This window comes from Sinohyriopsis cumingii, chromosome 19 (assembly GCF_028554795.1).
Source record: "Sinohyriopsis cumingii isolate HCF-2022 chromosome 19, ASM2855479v2, whole genome shotgun sequence".
In the NCBI taxonomy this organism is placed as follows: Eukaryota; Metazoa; Mollusca; class Bivalvia; order Unionida; family Unionidae; genus Sinohyriopsis; species Sinohyriopsis cumingii.
Window position 1 is genome coordinate 60,967,891 of NC_142979.1, and position 27,510 is coordinate 60,995,400.

General features: G+C 34.6%; 1 protein-coding gene across 1 annotated transcript; it reads right to left on the reverse strand.

The window, feature by feature from the left end:
- Window positions 1-6,462: 6,462 nt before the first annotated feature.
- LOC149775805 (selenoprotein M-like) lies at window positions 6,463-26,740 on the reverse strand. Its single transcript, XM_089944228.1, has 4 exons — window positions 26,590-26,740; window positions 19,362-19,432; window positions 14,556-14,634; window positions 6,463-11,615 (listed from the first exon to the last, which is right to left on the reverse strand). The coding sequence occupies exons 1-4, from the start codon at window positions 26,692-26,694 to the stop codon at window positions 11,475-11,477; spliced, it is 396 nt and encodes a 131-aa protein (XP_089800354.1). The 5' UTR covers window positions 26,695-26,740; the 3' UTR covers window positions 6,463-11,474.
- Window positions 26,741-27,510: the final 770 nt, after the last annotated feature.

Below are 27,510 nucleotides of genomic sequence, written 5' to 3' on the forward strand. Positions count from 1 at the left end.
GATCTTTAACTCGGCAGCTGATATGATTGATCAACTGATGCTGCTTATCTCATCAAAGGAAGCTGTAAACACCAGCACAGAAATTGACAATGAAATAGTTGAAATACTCGAGGGACGAGTATTATGTGTTACAAAGCGATCTGATTTGCTCACGCAAACCAGTTATAATGTTTTTCTCTGCGAATAACAAATAAAAACGTCATTCATAACACTGTTATTTGACTCATCTCAGACAACAACGAACAGCGCAAACTTTTCAGTTTTTTTTTTATAATCCTGTTATCGAAGTTGGCATTTATCAGTACGAGATCGAATTTGTACTGTCTGGCACGCTATGGCAAATGTTAAAATTAACGTCAACGATGATTTTTTATACGGCATAAAAACCAATGGCGTCATCGACTGGAAATATGTTAAGATAACACAAGGCGCCTACAGTGTCACAGATATCAACAAAACAATAAAATATATTATAACTGCTGACAGTAGTGGTATATCATCTGATAATTTCGAGATCCTTTCGAACTACAACACGTTACGAGCAAGAATAACACTATAAATAATTTGTTTGCAGATTTTAGTCGCCAGCATACAGTAGGATCATTGCTCGGATTTAACAAACAACAATACGGATCAGATCCGCAAAGTGGATCAACAGCTGCGTCATTATCATATGACGAGTCAGCTGTTAATATTACAGATGTAAACACAATATTGATCAATTGTTCTATTACAGCTGGGTCATAAACAGCACGAGGTAGCCAAGGACAGAGGATTTATTCGTTTAGCCCTGATGTTCCGTTAATGGAAGTCAATCCGAGACAGATAATATAATATCATATTAGTGTCGAAAATCAAATATCATCTATCAGGATGACACATACTGATCAATCATGTCGTCATAATGATCTTAACAACGACATTGTTACTTACTATCTTCATCTGCGCGTCATCAGCTGAACAAAGTCAATTTCTTATCAGACAATTTGTATAAACAAGATGAAACAAGGAAACATTTATAAAAAAAAATCATAGCTATTTTTTGGGAAATATCTTTTCAAAAAAAATAGACAACATACTTGGAATAGCTAACAAAGTAGCGCCAATCGCGTTAGACGCATCAGAGGCTTTTTTAACAGGAGCCGCATCTTCAGCAGGAACAGCATTCGGACAAAAGATTGCTGATAAAATTAAAGGTGGAGTGCCAAGTACTTCGGATATAAAACATGCTATTTCTGAAATATATCCATCATCAGAAGCAGCACGTGCGATGATAACAACAACAAAAACTTGTTGTCTCCGGCCGGACAAAAATATTATTAGATAGTTATCACACGAGCTAGACCGAAACCTGGTGTTGCTTCGTTTTAGATGATTGTAAAAAACTGAAGATTTTGTCTGACGATTACAATTAAAATGTCTATGAAAATTATCATGCCCTTGCCGATGAGATAACAGCAGACGATTCTGCAGTGGAGTTTGAGTACACTGAATATTTCGACGAGAACTCTAATGAGCCTGGCAAGATGGGCATCGGAACATTTATCACAAGAGACGAGGATGTGTTTTTGTTGCCGCATAAAGCCGCACTTGAAGTTCAATATAGTATAAGAACAGCTGCTAATGTTGATGTTAACGTCAATATACAAGTTGCACTATGTTAATAACAGATGGAGCTTGTTTAAAAGTGCACGATATCAACTTGCTAATCAAACAGTCGAAGATAGTTCTATTCACTTGCCAGTTGAACGTACTATTCTTAACGTGGTGTCGTTCAGCGACGATTACTCGAGATCTATTTCAAGAAACATGATGTGGTTCAGATATACTAGAAGAGGAAATGCAGTTTCAAACGAATTTGTTAATTTTAATGTACTTGAACTTGGAGCTGATGATGCTACAAGAGAAGTTATAGTAATAAATTTTCTTAGAGCAAACATTGACACATTTGGAATTGAAGTATCGACTCCAGTTGGTGCAGATGCAGGTTTAAATACAGCTGCATTAAGAACGTTTCTTATAAATCTTTGTAATATTGTTAAAATTACTCCACCTGCCATATAGGAGCTGTTGGAACTGCAATGTTAGAGATAGAAAAACGTATTGCAGATAATATTGTCATCAGAAATCGAACATCCAACGAAGGTTACGATAAACGAAGAGCATTTTCTAACGGAACAAGAAAAATTACGATGATGTAACCGCTGAGCACAATATTTGGGTTTTGCCGCGACTATCACAAGGTATTTCGTGGTATAAAACATGCACTTATACTTGACAGAGCTGATCAAAGCGCTTGTTTGATGAGAACTGCTAGTGGTGGTGGTGACTGTGGTGATCCTGATACTAATTTTCAGTTGTGATTTCACGACTTGCGTTTGGATTCCTCGAGTTGTTGTATCCGTCTCAAAACTAATAGAACTTGTTAGCATCTTACAGCAGAAAAATATATTTCGAACACCATAAGGTCTACCAACTGAAATAGCTATACCACATTTGACCAACAACACATGGTGAATAACAACAGCTCCTAGCGAACAGTTACAGAGACATATATTTTTGTTGTATTTAAACGACAAGAACGACCTAATAATCAACTACAAAGCTTTGTTTTTGATGACGCTGACGTCAGACGAATATTTGTCAGAATAAATTCCAAGCAACTAGCGATCGAATGCAGTTTTGGAGACGATGCTAACAAAAATGTATCTCATATTTATATGTATCTCATGAAGGCGATGCAAAAGTATCAAGACGCTGACAGTGGATCTCAGATATATGTTGAGGAGTTTCAATTTCTTTACCAGATATTTCATTTTGATGTCAGTAAGCACAACGAACTAACAATTGGATCAACCGCTGATATGGAGGTAACACTGACTTTAGGAGAAGCTCCGGCTGATGCATATTATGCTTACATGCTTGTAACATCTAACAGATACATAACACTTGACGCTGTACGAGGTAGGATGACCGTCTAAGTGTAGACCATTAGCATTTCAAGTGTAATGTTCAAAAACATTCAATTTTATCTGATAAAATTTATAATTAAATATATTTTGCATGATATTACTTTGTCACAAGGACAAATACAAAAACTAGCATGAGCTATAGCTAAACAAAAAGCAGTTTCACTAAGAATAGATTTAAAAAAGCATCACGTTTAAACAAAATTACTTCTAACACAACGCCAGATAAACAAAATATTAAAAAATAAGCCGTTTATACTCGATCTGTCAGTGACACAAATAAAAGCATTTGCCAGATCGAAAGCGATCTATGGTGGATCAAACGGAACATCAATAGCAGTTAAGGCACGAACACTAAGCAAATGATACTGCCTCTGCTAGGAACGTTAGGTATAGTTGCAGCGTCAGATGTACAATATCAGAATCAACAAAAAAGCAGTAACTGGTCATGGTATAAAAAAGTTGCTGTAACGTGCAGATTGCCAAAGCAATGGAGTTCTTTGTACTCTGATTTCATCTGATCAGTAATTATAAACAATGCAGACAACACGAGCACGAATAGCGCCTAGGACAACAAGAAGAGAAAGACAATCAAGAACGAACTGCAACGATGTCAAAGGCGGATTCATAGGTCCGCTACTAGCGGGGATAGCAGAAATTATGTTACCAAATCTGCTAGGAATAGGACGCCGAATGCAAAGCAGTCCGATGCAATCACACCCTATGAGAAGGAGGACTCGGGGACGAGGATTAGTGCTACCTGGAACCAGACGATGAAGACAATGAAATCGTCGATTAGTTCTGGAACTCGAATGTTGAAATCGTCAACGAGTGCTGTCACTCGCGCGTTAAAAAAATGTTGAGATCGCTGATAAACTTAAATCTGTCGACCGATTTATCAGAGTATTTTCAAATGATGATTTAGCTGATAGATGCGATAACTGGCACAGACCGCGAGCGGTCCACAAGCTGTGTCATCAATATCCAAGATTTTAACGATGGATCTGGAACTCACTGGATAGCGCTTACAACAACAACAACTACTTTAACTCGTTTGGTCTTCCTCCGAGTGATGCTATCAAACAGTACATCTTAAAAAATATTTTTGAAAAACTAAATTATAGCTCGAATCAGCTACAGCCAGTTGGAACTAAAGCTTGTGGTTATTATTGCGTTATGTTTATCTCGCAGATGTCCAAGTCTGATAACCAGGCAACATTTTAAAGTCTATTTTGCAATATAACCCGTTTTCAAGTATCATCAATGATCGCAAAGCTGTACAATATTAATTTTGTCTGACATCAAGTATAAAATTACAACATTCTCTCTCAAATGTAGAACTAAAACCAATAACATCAATGAAATAACAGAGAAAAAGAAACTAGCAATAACAGAAAAATAGCGAAAGAGTATCTTTCTTAAACAAGTTAAATCCGGTGATACAATCACTGGCGGTTGTGCGATGCAAACTGTACCAATAACATCCGACAATATTTATTTTAGTTGTAGTTGTTGTAGGGTTTAATGCCATTTTTCAGCACACGATAGGCTATACACGGCGGCCAGTATTAATGTGGAGGAAGAACCCGGGAAAACCCCTGAAAGAACCAACTACCCACGAGAAGCTACTGGCAAGTTTACTCACATACCCTCACTGACTGAATCCGAGACTCGAACCCAAGCGACAGAGGTGAGATGGCAGTGATCCGTAACGGAGAGCGCCTTAGACCACTCGGCCATTCGGGGACAATAGTTATTTTAGTCAGCTGCTAAAAAAAATTGAAACGTCATTGCGAAGATGTGAACAAAGATCTGTGCCTTGAGCAAAATAAAATAGTTGCCTATTGTCAGCATTGTAATCACAGAGCTGTCATCGGATCAGGATTGGATATAGCTGTGCATTGGTGTTTAAGTGGCAGATCAGGGGTTAACTGGACTGCAACTGTCATTTGTTCTTCCTAGCTTTTGTTTTGCAATAATAATGTTACAAATATATTTCAGAAGTTCAAAGCTAAATTTTCCTGGTGGCAAATTGGTGAATGCAAATCATTTATGACTTTAATGCTCTTATCCGTAGCTCTATCATTCTAAACTAGATTGTTTGCGTACAATTTTTTTAATTATTCCTTAAAACTGTATGTTACTTTATAAGAATATTTACTTTAGCGAGGTGGTCTTGGTTAATAATTTATATATTTTACCAGTTAGTTGTTGCAATACTAGTAAGCCAGGCTCAAATATTCATGGTTGCATAGCTTTCACGTTCATATAACTATTTATTCCATAGTTTGTTCAGTTTTGATCTTTTAAACTAATTTATATAAAAACTGTACATGTTACTTATAATTTAGATTTTGGATTTACTGGTGTCAAGTTATTTTATTTCAATTTTAAAAATAGACGTTTTTAATATTTATTTTTGAGGCATTCAGTAGCATATTGTTGTTGGCTAACGAATCAAGTAAAAATGTTTTGGCAGGTGGTTGGCTGCTGCTTTGAGAATTTATTTTTGTTGTGGTTGATGGGATACGAGTTCTTTTTAAAAAAATAAATTTTTGAGATAGGATTTTAAATCAGGGAAATTTAAATGTTTTGTAGAGGGCATTTTCTTTTTAGCAAATCAAGATTTTTTTTACAAGCAATGAGTCATAATGGTTTATTCATATCATTCACTCCTCTAAAGGATAGCCTTTTAAAATTTCTTTCAGCATAATCTGTATATCAGGAAAGTAATACAAAAGGACTATGTCCTTTCAAATAAGTGCTGGACTAAGTAACTTTGAACACTATTTCCTATCTACTGAATTAAAACAAACATTTACATATATAAAAACTAAAATCTTCTGCCAACAGAATCACAGTAAGATGATGAGAAACACATATTTATATGACACGTTAAATGAATATATGTCTCAAAACCTTTGTTTTCTTTCATTCTGGACTAATACCCCCCCCCCCCCGTCTCTCTCTCTCTCTCTCTCTCTGAGCTATGCCTAATGGGTGGGAGTGACAGGACCTGTGGTGTTAAGGGACAATGCCACTGATAAATGCTGCTTTTGTATGGTTATTATTTGTTGTTATTATTATTATTAATATTATTATTATTATTTCTGATGTTTCCAGCACATGCAAAAGTAGTTGTCAATCTTAGGTCAGTAGTTTTCTTCAATTTTCTTGACCTAAAAGGCCATATATTTCATATCGGCTGTTAAAAGTGATTGATGTAAGCAGGGTGAACTCAGGTAGAACTCTTTTTTTTCTTGTATTAGCACCCTCCCACACACACTATAAGAATTTTTTAATGATCAAAGGTTTCTCAGAATTTACCTAGACAATTTTAAATTAATCTGATTCCACCTTTACAGTTTTTTTCCCTTTTTTTTCTTTAGAGATAGGACATTTCATCTTCTGGTGATAAACTGTACTGTTACAAGTCGGTTTAAACTCCACACTGCTATTAAAATTATTGGGGAAAAAATCCAAAGCATGAAACTTTATAATACCAGTTTTCAGAATATTTTATTTCATTTATATGTATATACATTATGAATCAAAAAGTTGGCATTCAAAACTTTTTCCATATTCATGAAATATCTGCACAAGCCCCAGAGTCAGTGAGTAAACATCAGACACCAACTACTTTGGGATTTCAGTTGATGACATCATAAAGCACTGTTCCCTAGGATGGAAGATATTGCATAAGCATGGCACTCAGTGTCACTGAAGGACCTGTGGATCTTTGATACTGGCATGGCATATTTTGTCACACACATGCACAAACTCACACACTAAGAGCTCAATGATGGAACATACATAATTGCAAAATAATCACACAATTAATGGACTTAGATCTTAACAATTCTTAAAAAGTAATATAAAAAATTTTATATGAGTAAGAACATAAGAAACCATAATCAGGGTCCCCACACTTTTTTGGAACAAAATATTCCTGGATTTTCCTGGATGAAACTGAAGTTTTAAAGGTTCTCTCTGTCCCTGACTAAACAGAATCAACAACATTCTGAAACAGGAAATGCCATTTTGAGACTCTCCCTTAACATCCAAGTTTCAAACTTAACTAGCCAGATAAGCATGTATAAAATAAGGAATGCATTTAATATGAATAAATATATCATTAAAATTCATATATAACTGTGCATAAACTTATTTAAATGGCAGAAATTAATATGTTTCTGTTTACTACTCTGCATCCAGTCTGGAAAGAATAAATAATAGGAATGCTCAACTGAAAGAGGTTCCCCCCCCATCTCAACTTTTTCATCCCTATGAAATTACAATGATCAGTCATAAATCAAGACAACAATATGAGCCAATCAAGACACCATACTTACTGAAAGTAATAAACGCATAAACAATTAACTATCTGTTTAAATGGCAGTATATTGGCTAAATCAAAATCTAATAAAATTAGGACTTTATAAGCATGACAAGTGGTGATCAGATACATGTACTTATTGTAAGGATATGTTTATTTGGAGCTAATAGTTATGAGTAAGAGTGACACCATAACCACACAAAATTTTTAACACTTGTCAGCTGATTATAGTAAAAGTCATACTGGTCACATATGTGCATTTACTCATCTTAAATACAAATAGTTGTTTTAAAATTAAATACTATATTTGTTTAACCAAAGTCAATTCAGTCCTGATTATTGAATGCTCTGTGCATTACCTGTCATCAAGAAACTTCCAGACAAAAAGTATTCCTCGTTACTGACTTTTATAATGATGGCCATGTACTGAACTCGATCAAGAAATGAGCACATCAAGTCCAATATTCACAATATATGGTAGTACAAATTTGTTTATCAACGTGCATAGCTTTCATTGTGACATCACAGCATGCGACATTCAATCGATATTGTACTGGATAGGTTATCTCATCCAAAGATCTCCACGTACTTTAACACAGATTTTACCATATGTACTTCAGAGCATGAAAACAATTTCCTTCCAAAGGAATATTAATGTACAAGGTGTTAGCGGTGAAGACCTACGTGACCTGTTTTACTATAGCTACAACTTCAGCTCAACACACTCGAGTCTGAAAAATCCAACCCCGAATGTCACTTGTGAAATACATTCCGGAAGACATGTATACAAACTTCTCCAAAACAAATAACAGAAATGCCTCAGAAGAACACTCCAGTTTAAAATGGAGGACATCTCATGTAGTAACATAAAACACCAAACTAAAGTAAACAGAAAAGAAATGCTATATACCTTTAAAGTTAATCCTCATTTTCATTTGACTTTTATGTATTTTAAAAACACTTAAAATATGGACTTCACATTCTTGGAAATAGTGACTTTTCAAGATACCTTATACCAATATTTTACCACTGTTATCAAATGGTTTGAAACTTTCCCTATTTAATGTTCCTACTGCCCTAACCAGCGTTTTTCTGACTGTCAGTTGAATAGTACACTTTTGACACTGGTATTATTGGCATTTGCTTTTGGTGTTATTTCCACTGCATATGAAATGACTTAAAAGTTCAATAACTTCCACAAAATTCCAGTAATTTAAATCAAATCATGATTTTAAACATTTATCTCTGCAACTTCTCTATCTCAAGTAGTGGCTCAAAATATCCCTGATATTTGCACAACTACAGGGCTTTCCTGGTTGGAAACAAATATGTTCTTATTCCCAACTTTTCACACTTTCTTGGTAGCATGGGAACCCTGTTTTTGTTATTAACACTGTTCATTTGTATAAACTGTAAAAGATCCCCACCCCCAAGCCACAAAAGTTGTGTTGAAAACTTTAGTTAAATAGACATCACGTGATGTAATTACCTGGCTTACCTGAATGGCTGCAAAATAGAACAGAATGTTTCACTTTCGTCAGAAAATTTATGGTATATGTATAAATACTTAATATGATATAAAAATGTGATGCAAGATATATAGTGTACATACATACACATGTATGAATCTAAAGACGCTTCCAAACCCTTGTACATAAATTTAAAAAAATATATCCATACAAGGAACACCAGTCCATAACATATTAATATACTAAGCAAACATACCATGTGTGTTTAATTGTGTTACATATCAATTAGAAAACATTTGGACATGATTGAGGAAGTGTACACAATGTTACATATTCTTTAAAATTGTCATGGATGGTACATGTACATGGATGGTACATGTACTAAAGAAAATATGTAAAACTGCATCAATATATGCTTCATAACATTGATATGTGAAAAAATATTCTCCTATTTCTAATTAACTGAAACAGTTTTAGTTTTAAAAAATATATGTTGACAATAAATAAAAAAGCAAACTTGTATGAGCATTATTTTAGTATGCAAAAGCTTGACTAAGGAAAATTTCACCCTTAGTAAGCTGGATGTCTCTTTCCAGTTAGCCATACTTCATCTGCTATTCATTCATTCATTCACTCATTCATTGAATATATTCAGGTTGACTAGATGTAGGGCTTTATCTGCATTACATGGATTTTTCTCTTCTGCCCAGATGTATTGATTGATCTGCATAATATAGATTGTTTAGGTTGATTAGATTTATCTGCATTACATGGATTTTTCTCTTTTGCCCAGATGTATTGATTGATCTGCATTACATGGATTTTTTTCTTCTGCCCAGATGTATTGATTGATCTGCATAATATAGATTGTTTAGGTTAATTAGATTTATCTGCATTACATGGATTTTTCTCTTTTGCCCAGATGTATTGATTGATCTGCATAATATAGATTGTTTAGGTTAATTAGATTTATCTGCATCATGCACAACTTTAAGGCTGACCAAATGCATAGATTTATCTGCATCCTACAGATTTTTCAGGCTGACCAAATAAATGCATTTATTTGTATTATACAGATTATTCATTACAGTTGCAGACACATGGATGGAAAATGCAAAAACATGGAAATTAACATTGCTAACCTGAACTTCTTTTGAATTATTGCATCTACTGCTCAGTTTTCTTCCAAAATATCTCTGATATTTGAAAACACTAGAGAAACTATATTATAAAGAAGGCAATGAAAATGATCAATACCTGAATTTTTGGGAAACATTAGCATACCAACTATAATGTAAACTGCTGGACATCACAAAAAATTACTTTTCTCTGTCCAGATAATTGATGGATTAATCAAAATAATATTTTTCTTCCTATCACGTCCAAAAAATATATATATTGTCAGTATGTTGTATTCATGTGTCCAAAAATTTCAATGCAGGATGCAACTGGGCTCTGTAACGTCATTGCTTACCAACAAATAACACTTACATAATAATATTTCAGTTTTTTCTTTTACAAACAAAAAATTCAGGCACCAATGCAGTTCCAGTGTTTGTTTTTGTTTGTAAAACTATGCCAGTCTGTCTATGTACAAGTACTGCCATTGGGGATAAATGTGGACAGTTCCTAAACATACCCAGTTACTGGTACTAAATGATAATTACTTTTTCTGTAATCTTTGGGCAAGTTCACAAACCATGGCTGATATCAATAATAATCATAATGCACACTCCACATATTGGACATCAAGTATCAAGAAAATCAACTGTTAATGTCCCAACAAGTCTCAATCAAAGCTAGAAACTGGTCACTAATCGTGACCATTACTTTGGTTATATTAATAAATGTAACTGCTGACTTTAGCAAGTTCCAATATCAAGACTGTTTTACAAGAATGTCCATGACAGCCAAATGTATTGCTAAAATGATTTGTCATTTAAAAATATCTCACCACTGAAAATTCACGTTATTTACCAAAACTGCTTGTCAGAAATTATCCTGGCACTAAAACTCCAAATATAGCACAGTTTCCCCCCAACATATGCAAATGTGCAAAATAACTTTTGCTGGCTTAGAGCTTAAATCATGGAATACAGTTATTTTTGATGCTACTATACTTGTGAAGACCAAATCAACTACATCCAAAAAAAAAAACTGAGATGATAAGAACTTGTGAAACTATGTGTCAGAGGCACTGACCACTTTGTCTAGGGAATGGTATAATTATACATTGTGGAGTGTGTTGGCTGTTTTTAATGCTGCCCACTGACAACATCTCCACTTAATTCATTTGACAATCAGTGAAGCAACTACTGTTCAGTACCAGTACAAATTTCTTTAGTTTATGTCCAAAACTGAATTTTTTATTCTTTTTTGATCGGTTTTAAAACATACTGATGTTCAGAAACTTTTTTGACCAATGAAAATTATTACAAAAGATTTAAGAATTAAGATGTTTTTATTAATTTCTCCTCAGTGATTTTCCATTAATTTTTCCATAGTGATTTTCCATTTTGTTTTCCTCAGTGATTTCCAGCTAATGCCAATTTTATTTTTCAAATACAGATAAATGCAATGAGTTTTTTAAAATATAGGTTCTGTCCCACCATCCTGTGCACTTGTACATATACTTAAATGAAAGGAGATCAAATTCCTATTCCTGTATTCTTCTGTTAATATTCCTCCCTGAGGACAGTGTTACAATTCCTCCTTTATCTTGTAGGGGCCATTTCTGAATGCTAGAGGGACTTCTTCTTCAGCAGTGGATTTCTTATAGAAGCCACTCTTTAGTAGCAGGTCATTGCATTCGTTCTGATTAAACTTGCTAAGATCTACTCTCTGAAATTAAAACAAAGTTTACGTCCTTTATTTTCTATTTTTGAGCACTTTTAAATTGCAAAGTTAGCACATGACAAATTTTTCTAATACTTGCAAATGATTTTGAAATGATCTACATCTTTCCAAAAATAAATTTAAATTTTGAAATATCCAAAATTTAAGGAAACAATGTATACAATTAGGAGTTTTGTTTTTTGTTTAAAAAACAGAAACATACTTTTACCCTTCTGAAATGATATTAAAAGCTAAAGTTAAACCATGATCCAGTTAAATGGGCTTGATATACTATATCCTACATCCCACTTGTTGTATGCCCTGTATGATACTATATAGCTGTTGCAATCAAATCATAACAAAATGTACTGACATTTCAGTGCTTGTGTTGTTCACATTAGGTCATAAATAGAACACACAATGCAATGACAGGTTGATCAGATATTAGCTGTTCACATGTAATTATACGTAAAACAAGAATAATATTATCACAGACTGACAGATCTGCATACATAAGCTGAGCACATCAAATCATAAGTAAAACACATAATGCACTGGCAACTGGATTATAATTAATACCATTCACATGGAATCATTCACAATGCACTGATGGTTGGATTAGAATTAATATCATTCAGACAGAACCATTCCTAATGCACTAACAGCTAGATAGTAATTAATACCATTCACATGGAATCATTCATAATGCACTGACAGCTAGATTAGAATTAATACCATTCACAAGGAATCATTCATAATGCACTGACAGCTAGATAGTAATTAATACCATTCACATGGAATCATTCATAATGCACTGACAGCTAGATAGTAATTAGTACCATTAACAAGGAATCATTCATAATGCACTGACAGCTAGATAGTAATTAGTACCATTCACATGGAATCATTCATAATGCACAGACAGCTAGATTAGAATTAGTACCAATCACATGGAATCATTCATAATGCACAGACAGCTAGATAGTAATTAGTACCATTCACATGGAATCATTCATAATGCACTGACAGCTAGATAGTAATTCCTACCATTCACATGGCATCATTCATAATGCACTGACAGCTAGATAGTAATTACTACCATTCACATGGAATCATTCATAATGCACTGACAGCTAGATAGTAATTACTACCATTCACATGGAATCATTCATAATGCACTGACAGCTAGATAGTAATTACTACCATTCACATGGCATAATTCATAATGCACTGACAGCTAGATAGTAATTAGTACCATTCACATGGAATCATTCATAATGCACTGACAACTAGATAGTAATTACTACCATTCACATGGCATAATTCATAATGCACTGACAGCTAGATGGTAATTACTACCATTCACATGGAATCATTCATAATGCACTGACAGCTAGATAGTAATTACTACCATTCACATGGAATCATTCATAATGCACTGACAGCTAGATAGTAATTACTACCATTCACATGGCATAATTCATAATGCACTGACAGCTAGATAGTAATTACTACCATTCACATGGCATCATTCATAATGCACTGACAGCTAGATAGTAATTAGTACCATTCACATGGAATCATTCATAATGCACTGACAGCTAGAGAGTAATTACTACCATTCACATGGCATCATTCATAATGCACTGACAGCTAGATAGTAATTAATACCATTCACAAGGAATCATTCATAATGCACTGACAGCTAGATAGTAATTAGTACCATTCACATGGAATCATTCATAATGCACTGACAGCTAGATTAGAATTAATATCATTCACATGGAATCATTCATAATTCACTGACAGCTAGATAGTAATTAGTACCATTCACATGGAATCATTCATAATGCACTGACAGCTAGATTAGAATTAATATCATTCACATGGAATCATTCATAATTCACTGACAGCTAGATAGTAATTAGTACCATTCACAAGGAATCATTCATAATGCACTGGAATCATTCATAATTCACTGACAGCTAGATAGTAATTAGTACCATTCACAAGGAATCATTCATAATGCACTGACAGCTAGATAGTAATTAGTACCATTCACATGGAATCATTCATAATGCACTGACAGCTAGATTAGCATTAATATCATTCACATGGAATCATTCATAATTCACTGACAGCTAGATAGTAATTAGTACCATTCACATGGAATCATTCATAATGCACTGACAGCTAGATTAGAATTAATATCATTCACATGGAATCATTCATAATTCACTGACAGCTAGATCGTAATTAGTACCATTCACAAGGAATCATTCATAATGCACTGACAGCTAGATAGTAATTAGTACCATTCACATGGAATCATTCATAATGCACTGACAGCTAGATAGTAATTAATACCATTCACATGGCATCATTCATAATTCACTAACAGCTAGATTAGAATTAATACCATTCACATGGAATCATTCATAATGCACTGACAGCTAGATTAGAATTAATACCATTCACATGGAATCATTCATAATTCACTGACAGCTAAATAGTAATTAGTACCATTCACAAGGAATCATGAGTAGAACACGCACAATATACTGACAGCAAGACATGTTTTTGCAGTGTTCAGAATGAATCACAACTAGAAAACACATAATTTACACAGATTAGTATTGTGCTGGTCACACAAAGTCCTAAGCAGAACACGTATAATGTTCTGACAGATCTAGGTAAAAGCATTTCACAAGGATACATAAGTAGAACACACTGTACTGAGAGATCAGTATTTTACTATTCACTAGGTGTCATAAGTAAATATGTGTATTGTCCAGTCCAATCAGTGTCTGTGGTATTTACCACTGAATGCAAATTATACATTGGCAAAAATGTAGTGGGATCAGCTCCAGTACCAGTGAACATTATAGCCCTATATTTATGAAGAAGTTATTATAGTTTGGCGAATAGATCTTCCTATTTACATACCTTAACTACTTCGCCATCTGCATCCAAGTACAGCAAGTCAGGGGGTGCACCTGGAACGGACTTGAATTCTACATTATGACTTGGGCTAGTCAAGGAACACATTCAACATTCCCTACATTGGAAATTTTCTTTTAAACACCTTAATATGAACATTTGCAACCAATCCATCAAAACAATTCTTATTATATAACTAAAACTTTTTCATTTAATCTTTCCCTTATTTTAAATTTGGTAACCAGCAGCTAGGCTGAGCACAAAATTGGGCTGGTTTCCATGGATGGGTACTACCAAGTACGATATTAATGACAGTTCCTACAGTTATTCTTTCCAAAAATAGATCAATATCACAGTGTGTATGTGTGTATGTGTTAGAAAGAGAGTAAATTTTCAAAACTGATTAATTTGACAAAAAAAATGAAAAGGAAGATGCTGAAATGAATGACAGTTACTACAGTTTTGCTCTCCACAAACAGATCTAGATCACAGTGTGCATGTGTTTGTGAGAGAGAGAGAAAATTTTCAAAACTGATTAATTGGGCCAAAAAATGAAAAAGACACTGAAAATTGCTTATTTTACATGCCAATCTGTATAAGAAATGAGAACCATGAAAAAAATGATGTTAGGAAAATACAAAAAATGAATCATGAGAAAAAAATCTAGATTACAATGACAGACTGCATTTCCCAAACTGATTCATCAGAAAAACTTAAATTGGTAGACACTAAACACTGCCTGAATTTATCAGACCATCCTGTATATTAACAATAAAAGAAAACATTAAATTAGATTAAACATTAAATTAGATTAAACTGAGTCATCGCAGAAAAAGCCCCATAACTTCTAAACCACAGTGACCGCTCCAGTGTCCTAGTGGTTAGAGCATCCACAGTGACCTCAGATGCGGGAGGTTGCAGGTTAGATCCCAGGGCAAGTCATACCAAAGACTTATAAAGATGGTACTAACAGCTGCCTCGCTTGGCACTCAGCTGTAAGAGGTTAGTGTTAGTACTGGTCTGCCTGGTGTCAGGATAATGTGACTGGGTGGGACATCATGCAAAGGCAGATCTGGTTCTATGCAGTCTGCAGTTGGGCTGGACTTATTTGGTACATGTAAATGCAGAAGTGGAACAATTGAAAGGCTGTCATTTTCTATAGGATACATTACTAGCTGAATCCATGAAGTAAACCTGCAGACATACCACTACATGTATAATGAAACCTGAACTTCAAAACTCATAACCTGACCCGAAGCTTTTAAACTATGACTGAAACACAGTATTTTTTAAAACTATATGTGCTTGAAATATTATCCATTCAACAACTTAGTTATATAAGACCTTTATGTACTAATGCCCTTAACCAAGCAAGTAAAATCAGTGGCGTACTAAGGGTGAAAGGTACCCAGGAGGCAGAGGATGGCCCCAACAACTATCCTCCTGCAATTTAATTTTTGTCAGCTGTTTTGACCCCCCAAGCCCTCTGGTGCCCAGGGAAACCACCCCATCTGCCCCCCCCCCCCATTAGTATACTACTGACTTGCATCAGAACAACCTTTTCTCCATCTAACATCAGTTAATGAAAGCCTCACCTTTGAAAACATGTTTTTAATGAACTTTTTCTTCTCACTGACTAATCATGAACTCTGAAGAATAATAGGAACATAATAAGGTAGCGGTAAACTGTAGAAGAAAATAGAAAATGAAGTGCACAAATTCTGATTAAATGAAAGTAGGATCTGAGGAAATTAATCATCTGGTACAACAAGTATATTTTTTAGAAAAAAATCATTAGCTTGAATCTTTGCTCACATTATTAAAAAAAGAAATATTGCAGAAAAAACAAGTGGCCCTTGTGAGCCTGTTATCACTTATTAACATAACTTTACAGTTGTCCATTTTACTAATCAGGCTTATTCAGTACTGTAAAAACACATCCTATATATAAACTACCTGCCAAACATTATGTCATGCTGATTTACCTATTCTACTATATCCTAATCAAAATTCTTTTTAAAGATGAAGGCATAATTAATATGCACAATCTCTTGCTGATAATCCAAGTCACCCAAACCTGATGATAACAAACCCAACAGATAAAAAATATAGCTATGGGAGTGATAATAATTAAAACATTTGTGGAACATTTTGGTAGGGTTCCTGCATCCACATCCCATTCTCTCTAGCTAGTATTGGACAATGAGGCTGTCCCTTATAACACAATGCACCTAGAGGAAAGGGAAAGGCAATTTCTTGATAATGTGGGTAATATGAACCCTGAGGACAAAGAATCCAACAGTGAGGAGGAAGCCACTGATAAGGAATCTGACAATTTAGTCACTGAAAAAAAAACAGAGGTCAGTTTAAGGACAATTGGTAATGACATCATAAAAGTTTGTGGTTGCTAAAAAATTGTATTGCCAGTCAGAACCAAAATGGCATATATGATCATCTTAAACACCAAAATGGCATATATGATCATCTTAAACACCAAAATGGCATATATGATCATCTTAAACACGAGAGAAATGGTTAAGATGACGATACTAACTGGCAGCGGAGAGACTGGATAGGATATCTTGCCCAATTCTTCAAAACTCTTTGAGGCATACAATATTGTTTACCAAATTGTATGTCATCTAACACACAATGCCTTACAAGCAATTAAAGATGCTGATATTATTCCCAATGAACAATCATAACATTGTTTAATTATTCCCAATTAAATGTTATTGGATGGAATAAAGGTTTACATATTTTGGGGTCAAAATTTAGTTCAATTGACTGGTTTCATTTTCCTCAACAAATGAAGAAAATAAGTAGATATGAAATGTAACATTACTAGTCATGCACTCTTTAGTGTGTGTGTGTGTGATTGAGAGTAATTGCTTATGCTTTAGATAGAGTGTTTGTGAACACTGCCTCAGATTGGGCAGAGATCCTAATCAAGATAATAAAGATTTTGGAACAGACAACAAATACAAATGTTATGGGATTTGTCAGGCTCTGTTATCAGGGCATCAAGTATCCAAAAACCATGTGGAGTGCAGAGCTTTATGCTTTTCTTTAGCAGACTATGTTATAATAATATATTTTTGGCCTCACCATGTATTTATATTTGTCATAATCAAGTTTCACAGAATATGTCACAACTCAAATATATATATATATATTCCCCAACTTAACAGTTAAAAGATATATGTCCTGATTTTAAAAGTTGCATCATACATAAATCTGGAAACTAGTTAACTAAAATTAAGTATTAAATATCTAAACATAATTTCATGACATGAAATAAGTTTTAATGAAAAACTGCAAATAGCTCCATTTATGTAGGCAGTTCAACTATTATGTTACAGTTTGTGCAATGGTACCTTAAGATCATGATGTTGCATTGTGTTAACAGTATGGATTTTTCCTCAAGTCGGTGCATACAACAACAAAATTGACATGCTATAGTTCTAAAATTTATCCTATTATGGTTTCGAAACCTTACAGTATAAAAAAACTGAAAAGGTAAATGTCTAAATTTTAGGTTATATATATATATATATATATATACATACATACAATAAACTGACAACGAACAGAGCAAAACTAGTATCTAGCTAGCCTGAGTGCTTTCGACTCTTTCATGAGTCTTTTTCAAAGGCAAATACAATACATAGAAAAGACAAACAAAGAAAACAGAAAAACGGTAATGTTTGCGAAATTTTACATGGCTGTTTCTACAAGAGTTCAACCTTTTAACTCTATTATGTGTCAACTAGTTTATTTCAGCTTGTTGCTGATACTGGAAAATATTTGTATTGACCTAGAAATTGATGAGCCATAATGACATCTGTTTTTTTATGTAAATTTATGTAGGTGAAGAGTATATCCCAGATATTTCATTGTTATAGTAGTCATAGGCTATTAAGCAAATGTAGAGAATTATTTAAAAGAAAAGGTGTCGGCTGCAAAAGATAATTTTATTTGTGCATGGTTGTCTTTTTCTAGTCTTTTTGGTTTAAACTGCTTGGTTTCAATGTTCTAAGGCAGCGTATCCAGTAAGATTCCTTTTCTTTCCTTATCTTTTGCAGCCAGCACATTTTCTTTTAAATAATTCTCTAAATTTGCTTAATAGACTATGACTACTATAACAATGAAATATCCAGGATATAATCTATGCTCTGTTCATTGTCAGTTTATTGCATTTATCTTAATCAATCCCTGACACATTTTATCCCTTGCTGGATCCAGTGCACTTGAAAGGATTGTTATCCACCTATGATTTGTATTCTACACAAACACACGCACACACACACACACACACACACACATATATATATATATATATATCTTAAATACTTTTGAATGTTGTTATCACTAAAACTGTCATATCTCTTTTCAGATGATTCAATACTGAAACAGTAAATGAAAAGGAAATATTTTGGATCCAAGTGGTTTCTTTGGCTTGCCCTGACCTGTTACATAATGTCCTTCTTTAATACTTTGCTTTAACTATCTGACGCTTTGAATAAAATACTGGGTATCTCACTGACCCTCTTGAAAAATATTCTAGCCAAAGCCCTGTGTAAGAAAGGACAATGATAAAAAATTTCATACATTTGTTTTCTACCTACTGCAAATGAGTATAAGATATAATACTGCTAACAGTAAAATGTTTCAATAAATCTCCAGCAAAAATTGGGCAAAAATGAAAATAAGACTGTTAAATTTACTTGAAACAAAACTTAACATACACTGATAATCTTTTACAGTGTCTGTACAAGCTATTCTTAAACATGCCTGAGAAATAAAGGATACAACAGAGGGAGATCCTGAAAGATGAACCTCTTCACCTCTGGGAGACGGTTTAATCGTCATCCAGAACAACTCTGAAAATATAAAAGAAAGAAAAATTTCTTTAAGTTTTAATACACATTTCTACATTTCATATACTCCCACTCTCTTGAAGTTACTAACAGTTAAATTATTTTTTCTATTACTAGCACTTCATACCTCTGAAGTGATTTGGATTTTTAATGTAGCTTTAAAAACATTTCAGTCATATCACTACAATGTCTGCAGTGTGGCAGTTTATAGTGATATCTAGCACTGAGGCATCATGCCGCAGACATGAAGCATCATGTCCCACCCAGTCACATTATTCTGAAACAAGGCTGACCAGTCCTAACACTAACCTCTTAATGCTGAGTGCCAAGCAAGGTAGCTGTTAGCACCATTTTTGTAAATCTTTGGTATGACTCAGCCGGGATCAAACCCACAACCTCCCACATCTGAGACAGATGCTCTAACCATTAGGCCACCAGATCCGTCATACCTCTGAATTATGGATTTGTACTGCAAATGGTTTTATAGAGTCTAACAAGATCAGCGCACAAAACTGAATATTTCAACAGACTAACCTGAGTGTCATATCAAAGCAACAATCTTTGCAATCAGGGTTGCCATGTTAGACTTTTAGTTGCTCTGCTGATGACAGAACTCAAGACTAGAAAGAAAGCAAGAAAACGGAACTGATGGCTAGACATATAAAGATATGGATACAGTGGATTTATCATGACATATTTATCAGTTATTTGTTGTCTCCTTTATAATATGATTAATGAGTTGTGTTTTTTTTGCAAGTTACTGTTCTTAAATAGCCTACATAACTGTGTTAAATTATTAACAAGAAATTCTTTAGTAATATCTTAAAAACATTACTTAATATAAGTAGTACTTGAAAATAAGGCTCTGAACATGATGATTTCATGAAGGGTAAAAACTGAGTTGTCACCCGAGCCAAATATGAGATCTTTAAAAAAATAGGAAGATATATATTTGATTCAACAGTACCCAATGTAGCTATGTTTTACATTATTTCCACTTTATATACATCATGTTAAGTGCTTACAATACTGTATTTCTTGCCTATACAAACTGGAATTACATACCTACAATCATTTCATTTGCTACAACCGTGTTTTGTTTTTAGTAAGATAAACAAATTATAAGATAGAACACATCAAATACTGATATGACCTTCACAGCTTAGATCCATATTTATTAATAAATTTATCCCATCTCCGAAAGGTTTAATTTAAGCAATATTTTCTGTGGACATAAGAAAGACCATGTACAGAAGTTATATTATTTAGGCAATATCACTGATTACTGTTTTCATTGGTAAACTCAAAGGAAGATATATGAAAGATTTTGCATGTCAAAATACTAATTATCATTATATGCGTATCTTTCACACTCACACAAATTTTATTTGCTGGGTTACAGTTACATCTAGGGTCTCAATTTCATTGTCGAAACGAACAGATGAAAGTCTGAAAGTGAATTAATCATGTATTTTCTACACTTCTCAGAGTTTGACAATTAAGCAACTTTAAACAACACCAGGTACTGTCGAACCAAATCGAAAAACTGTTCTATACTGAGACTGGATAGGATGGAGGTAGTTTTTCTTGCAATAAAAAAACATGTACCCAATGAAATTGTATGGGAGGGCAAATAAGATATCCAGCAAATATGTTGGGAATCAAATGTCTGCTTCTTGAAAACTTTATAGGAGGGCAAAAATGTTCTGGGGTGGAGATGCCAATGCCCTGTAGAACACACATTTCCACATGCTTATGACCCAGGAGTTATTATCACCAAACTAATCATAGTCAGGGACTTGACAAATCTAAATGCTTCTGAGCAAGTTAAAATACATGAAAGACACAGAGACCTTTAATTATCATTTATATTTAACACATGCTTCAATTAAATATATGTCAGCAGTTGCAATGATCAGGGCAAGCTGGCTGGAAATTTGAGCTTGCCCTTGGAAAACTAATTTTTTCCAGTAAAACATGTTTCTTCATGAATACTTACAGAATAATAATACTTAAGGAGTACTACTACAAACTCACAAATCCATCCCACCCAGATAAAAAAACTTTTAGTTAAAAGGGCTAAAAGCTATCTGCTAACCAAGGTGCAGTTGGATAGAGTGATCCCTCCTTGATACAGGGATTAGCTGCAAACCCTTTTAATAGCTCAGTAACTACTATACTGTAAGGCACACTCTATATATGGATGTAACCAGGGAGATTCTTTGTGCACACATCATGGGTATGCAACCAGTGCATAAAAAAACTGCATATATATTTTCCATTTTTGGCATATATGTAACACTTTTGCGACCCATGATCTCAGCCAAGCACACATCATTGTGGTAGTCATGTGATACTACAAAAATATCACTGACATGCTCAATACTTGATGAATCTGGCTTTCTCTAGGTTGCTACAATATCGATAGGTTTCTGTTCATTGTTCTTGAAATAAAAATGTGGAGAATTAGGTGTATATTTAAATAATTTACAAACATTACATGATTTTCATTAATTTTTTCAAAGTTAGTGTACAACAAATTTGGAAATTGGTTGTTTGTTGATATCACATGACCTTGGACGTCTGATTCCAGGACATGTAGGTTGCGAGATCTAGGCATATTGTTGCTTACAATTTAACTATCAGTCATACATGTACTTACTATATAATATTATTTTGTATATATGTGCTACATGTATGACTGATGTTAATTTGTAAGCAACAACACAAGCCTCTGTGGATTTGGGTAGTGGTGTGACTACCAATGTGAATGGCAAGGTCATTCAAGTTTGATAAGCTGGATAGTAAGTGGCTACCCTATCCTGACACTGCACGGTGTCAATGAGTTCCAACTTTTCTATATGCAAAGTAATCTGACCCTACATCCCAACATAAATGCAAAAGTATCAAATATGTGGTGCAAAGGGTTAGAAGGGCAAGTTCAATTTTCCTGGTCAAACCAACTTATAACTTTTCACTTTTCAAGTCTGTCATAACTCTTCAATATATTTCATTGCACATATCCTTTGGGCTATGCATACCCCATCTTCGCTAGCCAAGGTTCCAATATGATAACCCTATCTACACTATGGCAGATCGAACAGATACATTTGTGTTTTGTTCTAGTGACATATATTGGATTTCATTAGTTTCCTCCCTTAGTATGTAATGCCAACTAACCAATAGAATGGTGCCGAAATGGTGGGGGCAACTGACCTAAAAAGGATATTTTGTAAGTTTAACATCGAAAGTATGACTATGTACCAGAGGGAAGTCATTACAGGTGTATTTGAGTGAATGGTACCAACATGAACCGGCACTGGAAAATTAGTTATTTATGAGTCCATTCAAGTTGTGTGCTCCCTTTGTCTTGACCATGTTGGAACAGAGTTCAAATTTGAACTTAATTTTAGTTGGATGCAGTGGACCTGAAGCACAGTAATATCTGCGCAATATGCCAAGGTGCAGATAGGGTTATCACATCGGAACATTGGCTAGCAAAGATGGGTTGACTCATAAGTTGATCCACAGGAATCAGACATTTTATCAAAAAAGTACAACAAAATATCTTACAACATGAAATCACCTTTTAGATACTATAAATAGACAAGGCGTGCAAGCATGAGCCTGCCCTATGCAATTCAAATTTTCTCATGCATCTTTTATTGCTTCATAATCGCAAGAAGACTGAAAAACTAAACATATCCATTCAAAAGACAATAATAAACCAACACTTAACTCTCAGATGACTATCACATGAATCCAATCTGGCAAATTAACCTTTATTTTACCATTATGGTCACAAATCCTTTCTGTACAAATCCATTAGAAGGAAGTAGCCCAGTCAACCAGTTTCTACCTGCAGTAAATATGCATTAGGGTCTAATAATCATACCAAACAGGGTGCAGAATATGTTTTATCTTTTAATACTAGGGAAATTTAATAATGTGGAATCAATTGATTAGTTGAATTTGCTCAGAATAATGAATGCATCATGAAAATATTATTTACAGTATTATATTACAACTATTTTCAAAAGTTGTAATAAAAAATGCTCTCACTACGCAAATACATACATAGTTGCTGATAACATTTAGAATGTCCTCACATAACTGTATAAACATTAATCCTGATAATTTGAGTATTTTGTGTTACCTGCCTCATCTGTCTGTCTGTCTTTCTCTTCCTCTCTCACACACATATATCACAATCAGAAGAACTGTGTGCTGTCTGTACATATGTGTGTGAAGGTATATCAGGCTGTCTGTCTGGCCATCTATGTGTCTGTGTGGATATGGAAGTTGATGTAACCATCAAGGCCATACGAAGAAGAAACCACTACTTTGTAAACTTGTGCACGTGGTGGATCCATGAAGGGTGTGTGTGGCCAATACAAGTGTGGGCCAACCCAAGAATTCAGGAGAACTGTGTGGTTTGTCAGAGGACACAATTGCCAGTTTTTCCAAACATTTATGAGCCATACAGCTGTACAAACCACCGAGTCATATGTTTCTTTCAATTGATTGTTGTTTCAATTGAGCACAATTGAGTCATTTTGATTACATGATAATTTTTTTAATCTTACATTCATCACATGAGATTATGTTAATCTCACTTTCATTCCATGTGATCATTTGAATCTTATTTGTCATTCCATGAGATTATTTGAATATTATTTTCATTCCATGAAATTATTTGAATCTCACTTTCATTACATGAGATTACATAAGATTATTTGAATCTTGCCATCATATATTTGAATTCATGCACCATTTCTTTTTTGTTTTCCTATTTGTGAATGCTGCGATTCTGAAGCAATCAAAGACGCGTGAGAAAAGTCAAATCCAGCAGAGGGTTGGCTCATGCTTGCATTCTTTGTGTTCATTTATAGTACCCATCAGGTGATTTTATGTTGTCTGAGATTCAGTCATTCTTTATTGATAAAAATTTAGATTCTTGTTGTTAATCGAAGTTTCCTCTGACCTAGCCACCCCAATGTTGATATTTGGACATACCCAACATTAGTCCTACATGTAAGACATAGCACATGTTGATTTTGTTTAGGTGCTATGTCTTACTATCCAAATAACTGCCTTGTATAGTATGTTCTGATGACAACGACAACAGAATGAGTAATCAAAGTTTCAGGAACATCAAACACACGTGGCAGCCTATATCGACACTCTTCCACTAATTTATGTGTAATTAATATACTTACTGTGCTGTCTTTATCCTGGCAGAATGAAAATATGATACTAGCAAATGTATACATTTTCATATTCAGTTGCAATACATTTAAATTTGTTGCAATGCGACAGTAGTCGAGGTATGCTGAAGTAAGTTCAAGTAGGTACATGTTGGGGATAAGTTTCTTGAATGAAACTAACCACTGCTTACAGTTCCAATAGGGGGTCCCAAGTGGCCGAGTGCTCTAAAGCGCTCTCTGTTACAGATCACTGCCATCTCACCTCTATCTGCGTGAGTTTGATTCTTGGATTCGGCCAATGTTGGTATGTGAGAAAGCTTGCCAGTAGCTTCTCGTGGGTCAGTGGTTCTTTCCAGGGTTTTCCCGGGTTCTTCCTCCACCAGTAATACTGGCCGCCATGTATAGCCTATCGTGTGCTGAAAAATGGCGTTAAACCCCACAACAACAACAACAGTTCCAATAGGCATAATATATTATTTTTATTCATTTCATTAAAGAATAATATGTCAATTTAACCCGATTTCAGCATTCCCGGCTTTCATCGCTTTCCAGCCAACTGAAATGTAGGCCAACAAAACTTGAAAATAGGTCCATTTCTTCTGTGAGAATTTGAACTTATTAGAGAAAGACACCAGAGTAAGTAAAGTCTGACTAAAACATGCTGACTTTACTTTGTAGAAAAGCGTCGTTATTTTAGTTGTCAGTTGTTTGAAATATTCCTGAAAATTTGACTTTCGTAACGATGTTAGTCGACACCAAAAACACGCTACACAGCGCCGTTAGTTAGGCTGTAAGACCTTGATGCCCACAACATAAATATCAGCGTCAGGTCTTACATGTAGGACTAACCCAACATAAATGCCCAAATATCAAAAATGGTGTGGGTAGGGTGTAATCGAACATAAAATGTCCATACTATTATAAATGTGGTGGTTAGGGCACAGGCACTTGATTCCAGGGAAACGTGTACACTCACCAACTGTACACATTAGCTTACCCCGGAATCAAGTGCCTGTGAGTTAGGGTCAGAGGTAGTCCTACATGTAAGACATAGCACAAAACATAAATATCAGCGTCAGGTCTTACATGTAGGACTAGGTCAGAGGAAACTAGGATTAATCACAGGAGTCTGACGTTTTATCAATAAAGTATGGCGAAATCTCAGACAATATGAAATCCCGTTATAGGTAATATAAATAAACACAAGGAGTGCAAGCGTGAACACAACCCTTCGCTCGATTAGACTTTTTCTACCAGTTTCTACCCTGCAGTAAACATGCGCTAGGGTCTAATAATTGTACCGAACACAGCGCAGAATCTGTGTTATCTTTGAATATTAGGGAAATTTATGACGGTTGATGACATCATCAACCGTTATTTCTACTATCAAAACTTTGACTACATATTTCTGTTCTGGAAATTTAAATAAAATTATAAAATGATACAATCTAAAATACAAAGCAAGATAAACATTTTATCTTGTGAAATTACTTTCATCATGTTATTCAGCATATTTACTACTGGGTAGAAACTGGTAGAATGTGCTACTTCCGTCTAGCCGATTTTGCTAGAAAGGGATTTGACCGTAGTGGTGAAAATAAAGGTTAATTCGCCGAATTGGATTCAGGACATGGTTATTAAGAGATATGCGTTGGTATGTTACTGTCTTTTGAATGTATATGTGTAGTTTTTCAGTCTTCTTGCGATTCTGAAATGATAAAAGACGCGTGAGAAAAAGTCGAATCGAGCGAAGGGTTGTGGTCACGCTTGCATTCCTTGTGTTTATTTATATTACCGATAAGGGGATTTCATATTGTCTGAGATTTCGCCGTACTTTATTGATAAAACGTCAGACTCTGTGGATTAATGTTGACCGGTATACACGTCAGCAACCCATCTTCTGTAATCATCTGAGATGTTTTACTCAAAAAGACCTAGAAAATACGACGTTACCTCAACTCGTGCCCTCACAACCTCACGGGCTGTTACTGCTTCATCTGCAGATGATATGCTGAGAAAGACGAGCACAGCAATCGTAATCACTGACTTGACGACCATGTTGGCATACGACAGCAACTTCCGTCTTATACTTAAAGTTTGCTTACGGTCGGTTAACACGTCGTCAGTGCATGGCGAACTCGGGATTGGCCGATAAATCAGCCAATAAGCACGGGCTGAGGGCACCAGCCCAACAGGGGCGCCAGAAAAAAAATCAAATTAATTGTTGATAAAATGTAATGAATTATATATGCCCATTTCGATCTACGTGTACAAGTATTTTAATTTGGAGTGATGACAACAGTGGTATTTTCCCCACCTTGTTTAGTGTTTAATATTGTTGTTATTTTTTTATTTATTTTGTGTGGGGAGGGTGTCTTTTATTTTCAGTGCTTAGGGCCCTGGAAGGCTTTAATCCGGCTCTGCACACAGGTCATATAGATATTCATGTAACAAGATAACCGGGTGGGATTTCGGATTTACAGCAGAACACTTCTGATGGTGATACAAATACAATGTTTAATGACGAATGACTTGTATGTGAAAAGAATAATGATTAATACGTGCGTATAATATCCAAATATTGGATCAATTAACATAATCCGCACGAACTAAATAATGAAAATACAAATAAATGACCTTAGACAGTACAAGGACAAGGGGTGAATGATTCACGGTGATTTCACAACGAAAGAATGGTGTGTTTTACTCAAATAGTAAAACTATGGTATTTTACTCATAGTAAAAATGTATTTACTCAGATAGTGAAAATGATGAAAACAAAGGGACAGAGGTACAACATATATTTATAGTCCCAAAGAGTAGCCCACGGCTAAAAGATTACATGTATGTATGGAGTTACACACTTCGTCACCA